General features: G+C 44.0%; 1 protein-coding gene across 7 annotated transcripts in view; it reads left to right on the top strand.

The window, feature by feature from the left end:
• The window catches only part of LOC122690688 (melanoma-associated antigen D2-like), a 54,929-nt gene extending 43,111 nt beyond the window's left edge, over nucleotides 1-11,818 (top strand). For all 7 annotated transcript variants that reach the window (XM_043897593.1, XM_043897590.1, XM_043897591.1 and 4 more), the window contains 2 exons: nucleotides 8,633-8,689; nucleotides 9,329-11,818. In XM_043897593.1, coding sequence (XP_043753528.1) covers nucleotides 9,390-11,342 — 1,953 coding nt within the window. In that variant the 5' untranslated portion in view covers nucleotides 8,633-8,689; nucleotides 9,329-9,389 and the 3' untranslated portion in view covers nucleotides 11,343-11,818. The remainder of the gene's footprint in view (nucleotides 1-8,632; nucleotides 8,690-9,328) is intronic.
• The last annotated feature ends 1,203 nt before the right edge of the window (nucleotides 11,819-13,021 follow it).

Raw genomic sequence — 13,021 nt, 5'->3', positions numbered from 1 at the left:
CATCTTTCTAAATTCCATATATATGTGTTAGTATACTGTATTGATCTTTATCTTTCTGGCTTACTTCACTCTGTATAATGGGCTCCAGGTTCATCCATCTCATTAGAACTGATTCAAATGAATTCTTTTTAATGGCTGAGTAATAGTCCATGGTGTATATGTACCAGAGCTTCCTTATCCATTCATCTGCTGATGGGCATCTAGGTTGCTTCCTTGTCCTGCCTATTATAAACAGTGCTGTGATGAACACTGAGGTGCACGTGTCTCTTTCAGATCTGGTTTCCTCGGTGTGTATGCCCAGGAGTGGGATTGCTGGGTCATATGGCAGTTCTATTTCCAGTTTTTAAGGAATCTCCACACTGTACTAGTGGCTGTAGTAGTTTGCATTCCCACCAACAGTGTAAGAGGGCTCCCTTTTCTCCACACCTGCTCCAACCTTTATTGCTTGTAGACTTTTGGATAGCAGCCATTCTGACTGGCGTGTAATGGTATCTCATGGAGGTTTTGATTTGCATTTCGCTGATAATGAGTGATGTTGAGCATCTTTTCATGTGTTTGTTAGCCATCTGTATGTCTTCTTTGGAGAAATGTCTGTTTAGATCTTTGGCCCATTTTTGATTGGGTCATTTATTTTTCTGGAATTGAGCTGCAGGAGTTGCTTGTATATTTTTGAGATTAATCCTTTGTCTGTTTTTTCATTTGCTATTATTTTCTCCCATTCTGAAGGCTGTCTTTTCACTTTGCTTATAGTTTCCTTTGTTGTGCAAAAGCTTTTAAGTTTCATTAGGTCCCATTTGTTTATTTTTGCTTTTATTTCCAATATTCTGGGAGGTGGTTCGTAGAGGATCTTGCAGTGATTTATGTCAGAGAGTGTTTTGCCTATGTTTTCCTCTAGGAGTTTTATAGTTTCTGGTCTTAGACTTAGATCTTTATCCATTTTGAGTTTATTTTTGTGTATGGTGTTAGAAGGTGTATTAGCTTCATTCTTTTAGAAGTGGTTGACCAGTTTTCCCAGCACCACTTGTTAAAGAGGTTGTCTTTTTTCCATTGTATGTTCTTGCCTTCTTTGTCAAAGATAAGGTGTGCATAGGTATGTGGATTTTTCTCTGGGCTTTCTATTTTGTTCCATTGATCTATATTTCTGTCTTTGTGCCAGTACCATACTGTCTTGATGACTGTGGCTTTGTAGTAGAGCCTGAAGTCAGGCAGGTTGATTCCTCTAGTTCCGTTCTTCTTTCTCAAGATTGCTTTGGCTATTCGAGGTTTTTTGTATTTCCATACAAATTGTGAAATTATTTGTTCTAGTTCTGTGAAGAATACCGTTGGTAGCTTGATAGGGATTGCATTGAATCTATAGTTTGCTTTGGGTTCAGTTCAGTTCAGCTCAGTCGCTCAGTCGTGTCCGACTCTTTGTGACCCCATGAATCGCAGCACGCCAGGACTCCCTGTCCATCACCAACTCCCCCAGTCTACTCAAACTCATGCCCATCTAGTCGGTGATGCCATCCAGCCATCTCATCCTCTGTCGTCCCCTTCTCCTCCTGCCCCCAATCCCTCCCAGCATCAGGGTCTTTTCCAATGAGTCAACTCTTTGCTTGAGGTTGCCAAAGTTTTGGGAGTTTCAGCTTCAGCATCAGTCCTTCCAATGAACACCCAGGACTGATCTCCTTTAGGATGGACTGCTTGGATCTCCTTGCAGTCCAAGGGACTCTCAAGAGTCTTCTCCAACACCACAGTTCAAAAGCATCAATTTTTCGGTGCTCAGCTTTCTTCACAGTCCAACTCTCACATCCGTACATGACCACTGGAAAAACCATAACCTTGACCAGACGGACTTTGTTGGAAAAGTAATGTAGTATACTCATTTTCACAATATTGATTCTTCCAATCTCTGAACACGGTATATTTCTCCATCTCTTTGTGTCCTCTTTGATTTTTTTCATCAGTGTTTTATAGTTTTCTGTGTATAGGTCTTCAGTTTCTTTAGGTAGATATATTCCTAAATATTTTATTCTTTTTTTGCAATGGTGAATGGTATTGTTTCCTTAATTTCTCTTTCTGTTTTCTCATTGTTAGTGTATAGGAATGCAAGGGATTTCTGTGTGTTAATTTTATATCCTGCAACTTTACTATATGCATTGATTAGCTCTAGTAATTTTCTGGTAGAGTCTTTAGGGTTTGCTATGTAGAGGATCACGTCATCTGCAAACAGTGATAGTTTCAATTCTTCTTTTCCTGTCTGGATTCCATTAATTTCTTTTTCTTCTCTGATTGCTGTGGCCAAAAGTTCCAAAACTATGTTGAATAGTAGTGGTGAGAGTGGGCACCCTTGTCTTGTTCCTGATTTCAGGGGAAATGCTTTCAATTTTTCACCATGGAGGATAATGTTGCCTGTGGATTTGTCATATATAGCTTTTATTATGTTGAGGTATGTTCCTTCTGTTCTTGCTTTCTGGAGAGTTTTAATCATAAATGGATGTTGAATTTGTCAAAGGCTTTTTCTGCATCTATTGAGATAATCATATGGTTTTTATCTTTGAATTGGTTAATGTGGTGTATTACATTGATTGATTTGCGGATATTAAAGAATCCTTGCATTCCTGGGATAAAGCCCACTTGGTCATGATGTATGATCTTTTTAATATGTTGTTGGATTCTGTTTGCTAGAGTTTTGTTAAGGATTTTTGCACCTATGTTCATCAGTGATATTGGCCTGTAGTTTTCTTTTTGTGTGGCATGTTTGGTTTTGGAATTAGGGTGATGGTGGCCTCATAGAATGAGCTTGGAAGTTTACCTTCTTCTGCGATTTTCTGGAAGTGTTGGAGTGAGATAGGCGTTAGCTCTTCTCTAAATTTTTGGTAGCATTCAGCTGTGAAGCCATCAGGTCCTGGGCTTTTGTTTGCTGGAAGATTTCTGATTACAGTTTTGATTCCATGCTTGTGATGGTTCTGTTAAGATCTTCTATTTCTTCCTGGTTTAGTTTTCGAAAGTTATACTTTTCTAAGAATGTGTCCATTTCTTCCATGTTGTCAATTTATTGGCATAGAGCTGCTGGTAGTAGTCTCTTATGATCCTTTGTATTTCAGTGTTGTCTGTTGTGATCTCTCCATTTTCATGTCTAATTTTGTTGATTTGGTTCTTCTCCCTTTGGTTCTTAATGAGTCTTGCTAACGGTTTGTCAATTTTGTTTATCTTTTCAAAAAACCAGGTTTTAGCTTTGTTGATTTTTGCTATGGTCTCTTTAGTTTCTTTGCATTTATTTCTGCCCTGATATTTAAGATTTCTATCCTACTAACCCTGGGGTTCTTCATTTCTTCCTTCTCTAGTTGCTTTAGGTGTAGACATAGGTTGTTTATTTAACTTTTTTCTTGTTTCTTCAGGTAAGCCTGTATTGCTGTGAACCTTCCCCATATCACTCCTTTTACAGTGTCCCATAGGTTTTGGGTTGTTGTGTTTTCATTTTCATTCATTTCTATGCATATTCTGATTTCTTTTTTGATTTCTTCTAAGATTTGTTGGTTATTCAGAAGCGTGTTATTTAGCCTCCATATGTCTGAATTTTTAATGTTTTTTTTTCCCTGTAATTGAGATCTAATCTTACTGCATTGTGGTCAGAAAAGATGACTGGAAAGATTTCAATTTTTTTGAATTTACCAAAGCTAGATTTATGGCCCAGGATGTGATCTGTTCTGGAAAAGGTTCCGTGTGCACTTGAGAAAAATGTGAAATTGATTGTTTTAGGGTGAAATTTCCTATAGATATCAATTAGGTCTAGCTGGTCCATTGTGTCATTTAAAGTTTGTGTTTCCTTGTTAATTTTCTGTTTAGTTGATCTATCCATAGATGAGAGTGGGTATTAAAGTCTCCCACTGTTATTGTGTTATTGTTAATTTCCCCTTTCATACTCATTCGTATTTGCCTAACATATTGCAGTGCTTCCATGTTGGGTGCATATATATTTATACTTGTAATATCTTCTTCTTGGATTGATCCTTTGATCATTATGTAGTGTCCTTCTTTGTCTCTTTTCACAGCCTTTATTTGAAAGTCTATTTTATCTGATATGAGTATTGCGACTCCTGCTTTCTTTTGGTCTCCGTTTGTGTGAAATATTTTTTTCCAGCCCTTCACTTTCAGTCTTTATGTGTCCCTTGTTTTGAGGTGGGTCTCTTGTAGACAGCATATATAGGGGTCTTGTTTTTGTATCCATTCAGCCAGTCCTAGTTTTTTGGTTGGGGCATTCAACCCATTTACATTTAAGGTAATTATTGATAGGTATGGTCCCGTTGCCATTTACTTTGCTGTTTTGGGTTCGCATTTATACAAGCTTTCTGTGTTTCCTGTCTAGAGAAGATCCTTTCGCATTTGCTGAAGAGCTGGTTTGGTGGTGCTGAATTCTCTCAGACTTTGCTTGTCTCTAAAGCTTTTGCATTCTCCTTCATATCTGAATGAGATCCTTGCTGGGTACAGTAATCTGGGTTGTAGATTACTCTCTTTCATTACTTTAAGTATGTCCTGCCATTCCCTTCTGGCCTGAAGAGTTTCTACTGATAGATCAGCTGTTATCCTTATGGGAATCCCTTTGTGTATTATTTGTTGTTTCTCCCTTGCTGCTTTTAGTATTTTTCTTTGTGTTTGATCTTTGTTAATTTGATTACTATGTGTCTTGGGGTGTTTCGCCTTGGGTTTATCCTGTTTGGGACTCTCTGGGTTTCTTGGACTTGGGTGACTATTTCCTTCCCCATTTTAGGGAAGTTTTCAGCTATTATCTCCTCGAGTATTTTCTCATGGCCTTTCTTTTTGTCGTCTTCTTCTGGGACTCCTATGATTCGAATGTTGGGGTGTTTCACATTGTCCCAGACGTCCCTGAGGTTGTCCTCATTTCTTTTGATTCTTTTTTCTTCTTTCCTCTCTGCTTCACTTATTTCCACCACTTTATCTTCTACCTCACTTACCCTATCTTCTGCCTCCGTTATTCTACTGATGATTCCCTCCCGAGTGTTTTTGATATCCTTTATTGCATTATTCACTTTTAATTGACTCTTTTTTATTTCTTCTAGGTCCGTGTGAAACATTTCTTACATCTTCTCAATCCTTGTCTCCAGGCTATTTATCTGTAACTCCATTCTGTTTTCGAGATTTTGGATCATTTTTATTATCATTATTCTAAATCCTTTTTCAGGTAGATTCCCTATCTCCTCCTCTTGTTTGGCTTGGTGGGCATTTTTCATGTTTCTTTACTTGCTGGGTATTTCTCTGCCTTTTCATCTTGTTTAGATTGCTGTGTTTGGGGTGGCCTTTCTGTATTCTGGTGGTCTGTGGTTCCTTTTTATTGTGGAGGTTTCTCCCAGTGGGTGTGGTTGGACGATTGGCTTGTCAAGGTTTCCTGTTTAGGGAAGCTTGCGTCGGTGTTCTGGTATGTGCAGCTGAATTTCTTCTCTCTGGAGTGCCATGGAATGTCCAGTAGAGAGTTGTGAGATGGGTCTGTGGGTTTGGCGTGACTTTGGGCAGCCTGTACGTCGACACTCAGGGCTATGTTCCTGCGTTGCTGGAGAATTTGTGTGGTATGTCTTGCTCTGGATCTTATTGGCTCTTGGGTGGTGGTTGGCTTCAGTGTAGGTATGGAGGCTTTTGGATGATCTCTTATTACTTAATGTTCCCTGTAGTCAGGAGTTCTCTGGTGTTCTCAGGTTTTGGGTTTAAGTCTCGTGTCTCTGGATTTCAGTCTTATTCTTCCAGTAGCCTCAAGACTTCTCCAACTGTACAGCACTGATAATAAAACTTCTAGGTTAATGGTGAAAAGATTCTCCACCATGAGGGACACCCAGAGAGGTTCACAGAGTTACAATAAGAAGAGGAGAGGGAGGAAGGAGATAGAGATGAGCAGGAGGAGAAGAAGGGGGACTCAAGAGGAGAGAGACAGATCTATGCAGTACTCTGTTCCCTAAGTGTTCTCCGTAGCCCAGAACACCCACAGAGATTCACAGAATTGGACTGAGAAGAGAAGGGGGATGGAGGAAATAGAGGTGATCTGGGAGAGAAAAAGGAGAGTCAAAATGGGGAGAGAGTAATCATCACACTCCTGAGTAAAAATGGGTACTGAATATTGGATTCTTCAATGTCCAAAATTGATATCAAACACTGGAAAACAAAGATTAAAAATCTAGAGTAGAGGTTAGACTCTTAAAAATAAAATATTAAAAACAAAAACACAAAAAATTTAAGAAATCTATATGAAGTTTGCTTTAAAAATAGGGTCTTTTTTTTTGCAAGGTTTTAGTGGGTTATGCAAATGAAAATTAAGAAGTAATAGAGGAGTAATAGACAGTGAAAGTGAAGTCGCTCAGTCATGTCCGACTCTTTGCAACCCCATGGACTGTAGGCTATCGTGCTACTCCCCCCATGGGGTTATCCAGGCAAGAATACTAGAGTGGGTTGCCATTTCCAAAAAAGGAAAAGAAAAACATTTAAAAAAATTTTTTTAATTAAAAAAATAGTAAAATTATATCTAGGATTTTCTTTGGAGCTGTTGCGGGCAGTGTGGGTTCGGTTCAGTTTCAGATAGCTCCTTTTTCCAGCTTACACTTCTCGATATCTATAGACCCCTTCCAGTATAGTCAGTGTTAACTACAGGGATTTTAATCTGTTGCACCTGTCACTTCTGAAGCGGTCCCTTTTGTTTATTTGGCTTCTGTTTGCAGGTCTCTTCAGTGTCTAATTTCTGCCCTGACACACACGGGCGGAGGTGGTCCCTTGTTTAGGTTCGCTTGTTCAGTCGTGCTGTGGGCAGGGGGGCGGGGCACTGCAGACACATCACTGGCGTGTGTGGGGAGCACTCGCGGTTTTCCGGCCACACTGGGTTTCTCCCCGCTCACGGCGTGTGTGCTTTCCCCATCGACAGTGCTAAGGCTCCAGGTTGCTCTACAGGGAGCAGGCCCTGAGGTGCGTGCACTCCTGAGGCCTAAGCTGCTTAGGTTCCAGTTTTTGGGTCCTCCACAAAAGCGCGGACACAGTTGCGCCTGCGTTTTGTGCCTTCCCCAGCCCGAGCAGCTCAGGCAGCCAGGAGCTTGACGGGCTCACTCTCCCTGGGTGCGGTGCACCTTCTCCCCTCCGCGGTCCCAGCCTCAGTTTCCGCCTGTCCGGCACCCCTTGTGTCTCTTCTGGGGAGCTGGTCTCTAGCTGCGACCCTCCCAGCAGGTGTCAACCCTCCAGAATCTCAGAAAGTCTTTGGTTAGAGACTGGAAACCTATTTGCAGTTTGGTAGGGGATGCTGTCTCTGGGGCCAGGTTTGCCCCTTTCCCCTCCCCACTGCCCCCTGCCACCAGCGGGGGACAGGCCAGTCCACAGCCGGTTAGCTCTTCTCCAGAATTGCTCAGTCCTTCCTTGGTTCTGCCAACAGCCGGCAATGTCTTCAGTTACGGCTTATCGCAGGTTAATTTTCTTTCTCTCTCTTGCTATCCCACAGTTTAAGTTGCCATCTCAGGTTAGCTCCTTCCGATTGCCCACAGGGCATTCAGGCCCGGTTCTTGCCATAAGCAATGCTTCCGGCTCCTCTCCGTTCAGCCCCCACTAGCTGGTGGCGGATGCGAGCGTCTGGGGTACTTTTATGCTGAAAGTTGCTTTTAGGCATGTAATCCATGGGTTTTATTTATTTTTCCTCCCAGTTAGGTTGCTCTCTGAGACTCCAAAACTTCCCCCATACCTGTAAGGGAGAGGGTTTCCTGGTGTTTAGAACTTCCTCCATTAAGACTTCCTTCCCGAGACGGGTCTCCGTCCCTAACTCTTTTGTCTCTCTTTTTATCTTTTCTATTATGTCCAACCTCCTTTCAAAGACAATGGGCTGCTTTTCTGGGCGCCTGATGTCCTCTGCTAGTGATCAGAAGTTATTATGGAGTTTGCTCAGCGTTCAAATGTACTTTCGATGAATTTGTAGGTGAGAAAGTGGTCTCCCCGTCCTATTCCTCCGCCATCTTAGCTCCACTTTCCATGTGGTAATTTTAGTCCTAATTTTCTATGCAGAGTGAATTAAGGCAGAAAGAGGAAAGCCAATATTGTATATTAACACATATAAATGGCTTTTAGAAAGATGGTACTGATGAACCTATTTGCAGGGCAGCAGTGGATTTGCAGACATAGAGAACAGGCTTGTGGACACTGGGGGAAAGAGAGGGAGGGACAGACTGAGAGAGTAACATTGAAAACACACACATTACCATATGTAAAATAGATAGCCACTGGGAATTAGTCCTATGACACAGAGAGCTCAAACCCGGTGCTCTGTGATAGCTTAGAGGAGTGGGATGGGCTGGGAGGTAGGAGGAAACTTCAAGAGGGAGGGGACATCCAGTATACCTATGGCTGATTCATATTGATGTGTGGCTGAAACAAAAACAATACTGTAAAGCAATTATCCTCCAATTAATAGTAAATAAATTTAATTATGAAAAGAGAGAGAGAAGAAAAGAGAAGCAAAAAGATATTATAGACCTTGAATTGGGATCCTGTGTGGGAGCACAGGGACATCAACCTGCCTGTAATAGCACCTGTTCTTAGAAGACTGTGTTTGGTAAGATAAGGTCATCTTACTTCCTCCTGTTGGGACACAGGCTGATTGGCTTTTACTATCTCACAGGCATCAATTCAGGAGAAAGAGGAGCTTCTCTGCCAGGAGCCCAATTGAGGAACCTGAGTGAGTACTCAGTGCATTTATCCCATCCCTTGGATTTGAGCCCAGGAAATCTCAGGGAAGGGCTGTGAGGTTGAGCATCTACTTCACCGCTTTATACCAAGTCTAGGGGAGGGGAAATGTCTAGTCTGAAGGTGCAGCCACCAGTCAGCAAATAGAGAATCGTGCCCAGTGTTTTAAGGAGCCAAGGTATGGACCATGAATGGTGATCCCAGTGAACTCTGGGTGGAAAAAAACCCTACTGAGCCCTCAGCACTGGGTATGCCTTGAGAGGGAGGTGGCCTGAGATATCCCTTCACTTGGCTTCTGGATGATGTGGAGGTCTAAAGTTGTCTGCATCAGAGTAGCAGAGGGAAGGGTGGCCAGGCTCTGCCAAGTCTTGACATGGTAATACTAAAGATGAGCTGAGAGGACTGCAATGCCGGTAAATCCAAAGCAGGGCTGAGAGGATGCAGAGGGAAAATCGAAGGCCTCTGTTCCTCCTCTGTGGGATTCTGTGGGGACAGCTGAGCACAAAACAAGAGCCTTGTGGGTTCCTCGGGCAGTGTCCTCAAGGACACCTGCAGAGGCGGCCTTTGATAAAGGCAAGGTGGAATCTCCCCATTTTAAGTTGCTCACATCGCCTCATTCTCCATTCTCCAGGTGCACCAATCTCCTGTCCTTTGACCCAGACTCCTGCCTGTAGTTCCTGTCCACGGCGATCATGCCCCGTAGGCAGAAGAGTAAGGTTCGTGGTCATGAGAAACATCACCAGGCCCGGGCTGAGACCCAGGGTCTTCATGATCAAGCCACCACCTCTAGGGGAGAAGAGACCACCTCCTCCTCCCCTCCTGATTTAGAGAGTGCTCCCTCAAGCTCCTCAGCTGCTGGCACCCCGAAGGAGCCTCAGGGAGCCCAAGGCACCACCAGTGCTGCTGCAGGTGCTATACCCAAAAGATTTGGTGTCGGTGCTGCAGCACGCTCAAGAGCTGATGTCTGTGGTGCAGCAGGCTCAAGAGCTGGTGTCGGTGCCGCAGCACGCTCAAGAGCTGATGTCTGTGGTGCAGCACGCTCAAGAGCTGATGTCTGTGGTGCAGCACGCTCAAGAGCTGATGTCGGTGCTGCAGCATGCTCAAGAGCTGATGTCTGTGGTGCAGCACGCTCAAGAGCTGATGTCTGTGGTGCAGCACGCTCAAGAGCTGATGTCTGTGGTGCAGCACGCTCAAGAGCTGATGTCGGTGCTGCAGCATGCTCAAGAGCTGATGTCTGTGGTGCAGCACGCTCAAGAGCTGATGTCGGTGCTGCAGCATGCTCAAGAGCTGATGTCTGTGGTGCAGCACGCTCAAGAGCTGATGTCGGTGCTGCAGCACGCTCAAGAGCTGATGTCTGTGGTGCAGCACGCTCAAGAGCTGGTGTTGGTGCTGCAGCACGCTCAAGAGCTAATGTCTGTGGTGCAGCACGCTCAAGAGCTGATTTCTGTGGTGCAGCATGTTCAAGAGCTGATGTCGGTGCTGCAGCACGCTCAATAGCTGATGTCTGTGGTGCAGCACGCTCAAGAGCTGGTGTTGGTGCTGCAGCATGCTCAAGAGCTGATGTCTGTGGTGCAGCACGCTCAAGAGCTGAAGTCGTTGCAGCACGCTCAAGAGCTGATGTCGGTGCTGCAGCACGCTCAAGAGCTGATGTCTGTGGTGCAGCACGCTCAAGAGCTGGTGTCGGTGCTGCAGCATGCTCAAGAGCTCGTGTCGGTGCCGAGGGCCAAGGTCAGGGAGGTGAAAATTCCTCCCAGGCCTCAGCTGCTGCTGAGAGCTCTCACACAGATCCTCTGACCAAGAACGTCGAGGTGTTGCTACAGAAGATGCTGTATAAGTATAAGGAGAGGGAGCTCATTAAGAGGTCAGAAATGCTGAAGGCAATCAATAAGAGGTACAGGGGGCAATTCCCTGAGATCCTCAGGAGAGCCTCTGAGCACATAGAGATGGTGTTTGGCCTGGTCCTGAAGGAAGTCAGGCCCAACGGTCACTCCTATATCCTGGTGAGCAACCTAGATCTCAGCGACAGTGAGTCTATGAGAGGTGACCGGGGGCTGCCGAAGAATGGTCTTCTGATGCCTCTTCTGGGTGTCATCTACTTGAATGGCCACCGCCTCTCTGAGGAGAAGATCTGGAAGATCCTGAATTTTCTGGGCATCTATGATGGAAGAAGGCACTTCATCTTTGGAGATACCAGGAAGTTCCTCACAGAAGATCTGGTGCGGGAAGAGTACGTGGAGTACCGCCAGGTGCCAGGCAGCGATCCCCCTCGCTATGAGTTCCTGTGGGGTCGGAAAGCACTCATGGAATCCAACAAGATGAAAGTCCTGGAGTTTTTGGCCAAGGTCAATGATACGGTCCCTGCTACCTTCCTGGAGCATTTTGAGGAGTCTTCCGAAGAGGAAGTAGAGAGCACCAGCGCCAGAGCTGTAGCCAGTGTTGGCACTTCTGCCTCGGGCTGGGCTGGCACGTCTGTCTGGGATACTGCAGGCATTTCTGTCTCGGTCTGGGATGGCCCTTCTGCTGCAGCCCAGGCTGAGCATCCTGCCTCAGCCATGCCTGGCATTTCTGCTGCAGCCAGTGCTGGCCCTTCTGTCTCGGCCAGTGCCCACGCTAGGGCCGCATGCAGCCGGTCATCTCGCCCCTAGTGTGGTCTGAAGGCTGTTCTTCACTTTGTGGTTCGAAAAGCCTGTCATCATCCTGTGGTCCTGTTGACTTCCCCCTCCCACCCAGTTTTCAGTTCTTTCTTTTTTCAACTGAAAAAGTTGATTTAGGTTGTATTTAGGTTGATGATACAAGTATTTGAATAACATGGGTCACACACACTTTGCTGTTTATCAAATTCATGAGTAGGAATTTTGTTTTTGGAAATGCATATTGGAAATCCTCAAATCACTTTTGTGATCCCGGATGAGAATAACATCACTTTAGGATAAGAATAGCCTTAGAAATGTGAAAGACACCACACTAATAGAAGCTCAGAACATAGATATATAGAGAGCTGAAAGTTCTTCAATTTTTGGTTTGCTTTACTCTCTGTTATAGTCTCCTATTTTGTAAATGTATAAGATATATCCTTGGATCTGCTTATGGTTTTCAAGAATGTTTGAGAATATAAATTATAGCAAATGATTTATTTGTGGCTCTTCTTTTACACAAACATTAATTGAGCATCTGCTTCAAAGAAGTCTTTCAGGCCTGTACTGGCACTGTTTCGTCAAGGAAACTCCCAGTCTGCCCATTCAATTATAGTTTCCAGGGAAGCTGTCATTCTGTGGAAGAGGCTGAGATGCTCTCAACCTCAAGAAGAGCAAGAAAGAAGCAGGGTAAAGAGGGCGTGGAGAGAATATATTACTCTGGTTTCATTGCTAAGCAGAATTTTGGCTGATTGGGGAGGTGGGGTCACTTTTGTTTTTCTTTCAGTTAGAACGCTGCATAGTTTCTGACATCTGATAGATGCAAAAAAAGAAAAGAAACCCAGCTGATGTAACATCTGAGGTCAAGTTAATCATAATAACTGCGATTGCCCGTAATTTCACAACAGAGGCAGGTGCTGTGATAGATGCTTTCCATGAATACATATATTCCACCAGTCTGACAAGGCAGGGTTTATAAAACTCACTTCACAGTGGAGAGCCCAAGGCTCGTAGAGTCAGAGTTTGGTTTTGTGCCAAAATACTTAAGGCCGGTCAATGAAAGAGCTGGGACTAGACTCCTGCTCTAAACTACTGTAGCATACATACTGTTCTTTATCCACGGTCCTGAGACATACCCATGTCTTGTCTTTTAAACAAGTACTTTTAATCTTTGACATTTAATTTCCTTTTACTTATTTATTTATTTGGCTGTGGTGGATCTTATTTGCGGCACGTGGGGTCTACTTCCCTGACCAGGGTTCGAACCTGGGCCCCCTGCAGTGACAGCCTGGGGTACTAGCCACTGGGCCACTAGGAAAGTCCCCACCCTGTATGTTTTATTTCAGTGTTTTTCTCAATACTTCAAAATTGGTCCTAGGTGATAAAAAAGAATGCCCTTGTGCTCAAGCTACTGGATCAGAATGTGTAGCCAGAGCAGTAAGAATTCCAAATGCATTTAACCAGAAATATGTATCCCTTATTCATTACCCATAGATAAATGAAAGAGACAATATTCGGTGACAGTATTAGCATGTGCATTGGCCGTGTGAGATAACCTCTGAAGACCAGGGGCTCTCCATATCATGCCTACAGTCTCTTGTCTATAGAAAGTAAATCTATCAGAACAGAAATGACGTGAGAACCTTCACCTGGCTGATGAGATAGATTGATGTACTTTTTTTCCCTGACGG

Source organism: Cervus elaphus, chromosome X (assembly GCF_910594005.1).
Source record: "Cervus elaphus chromosome X, mCerEla1.1, whole genome shotgun sequence".
NCBI classification, from domain to species: domain Eukaryota; kingdom Metazoa; phylum Chordata; class Mammalia; order Artiodactyla; family Cervidae; genus Cervus; species Cervus elaphus.
Note: the sequence above shows the minus strand (reverse complement) of the source record. Positions and strands in the feature narration are given on the sequence as shown.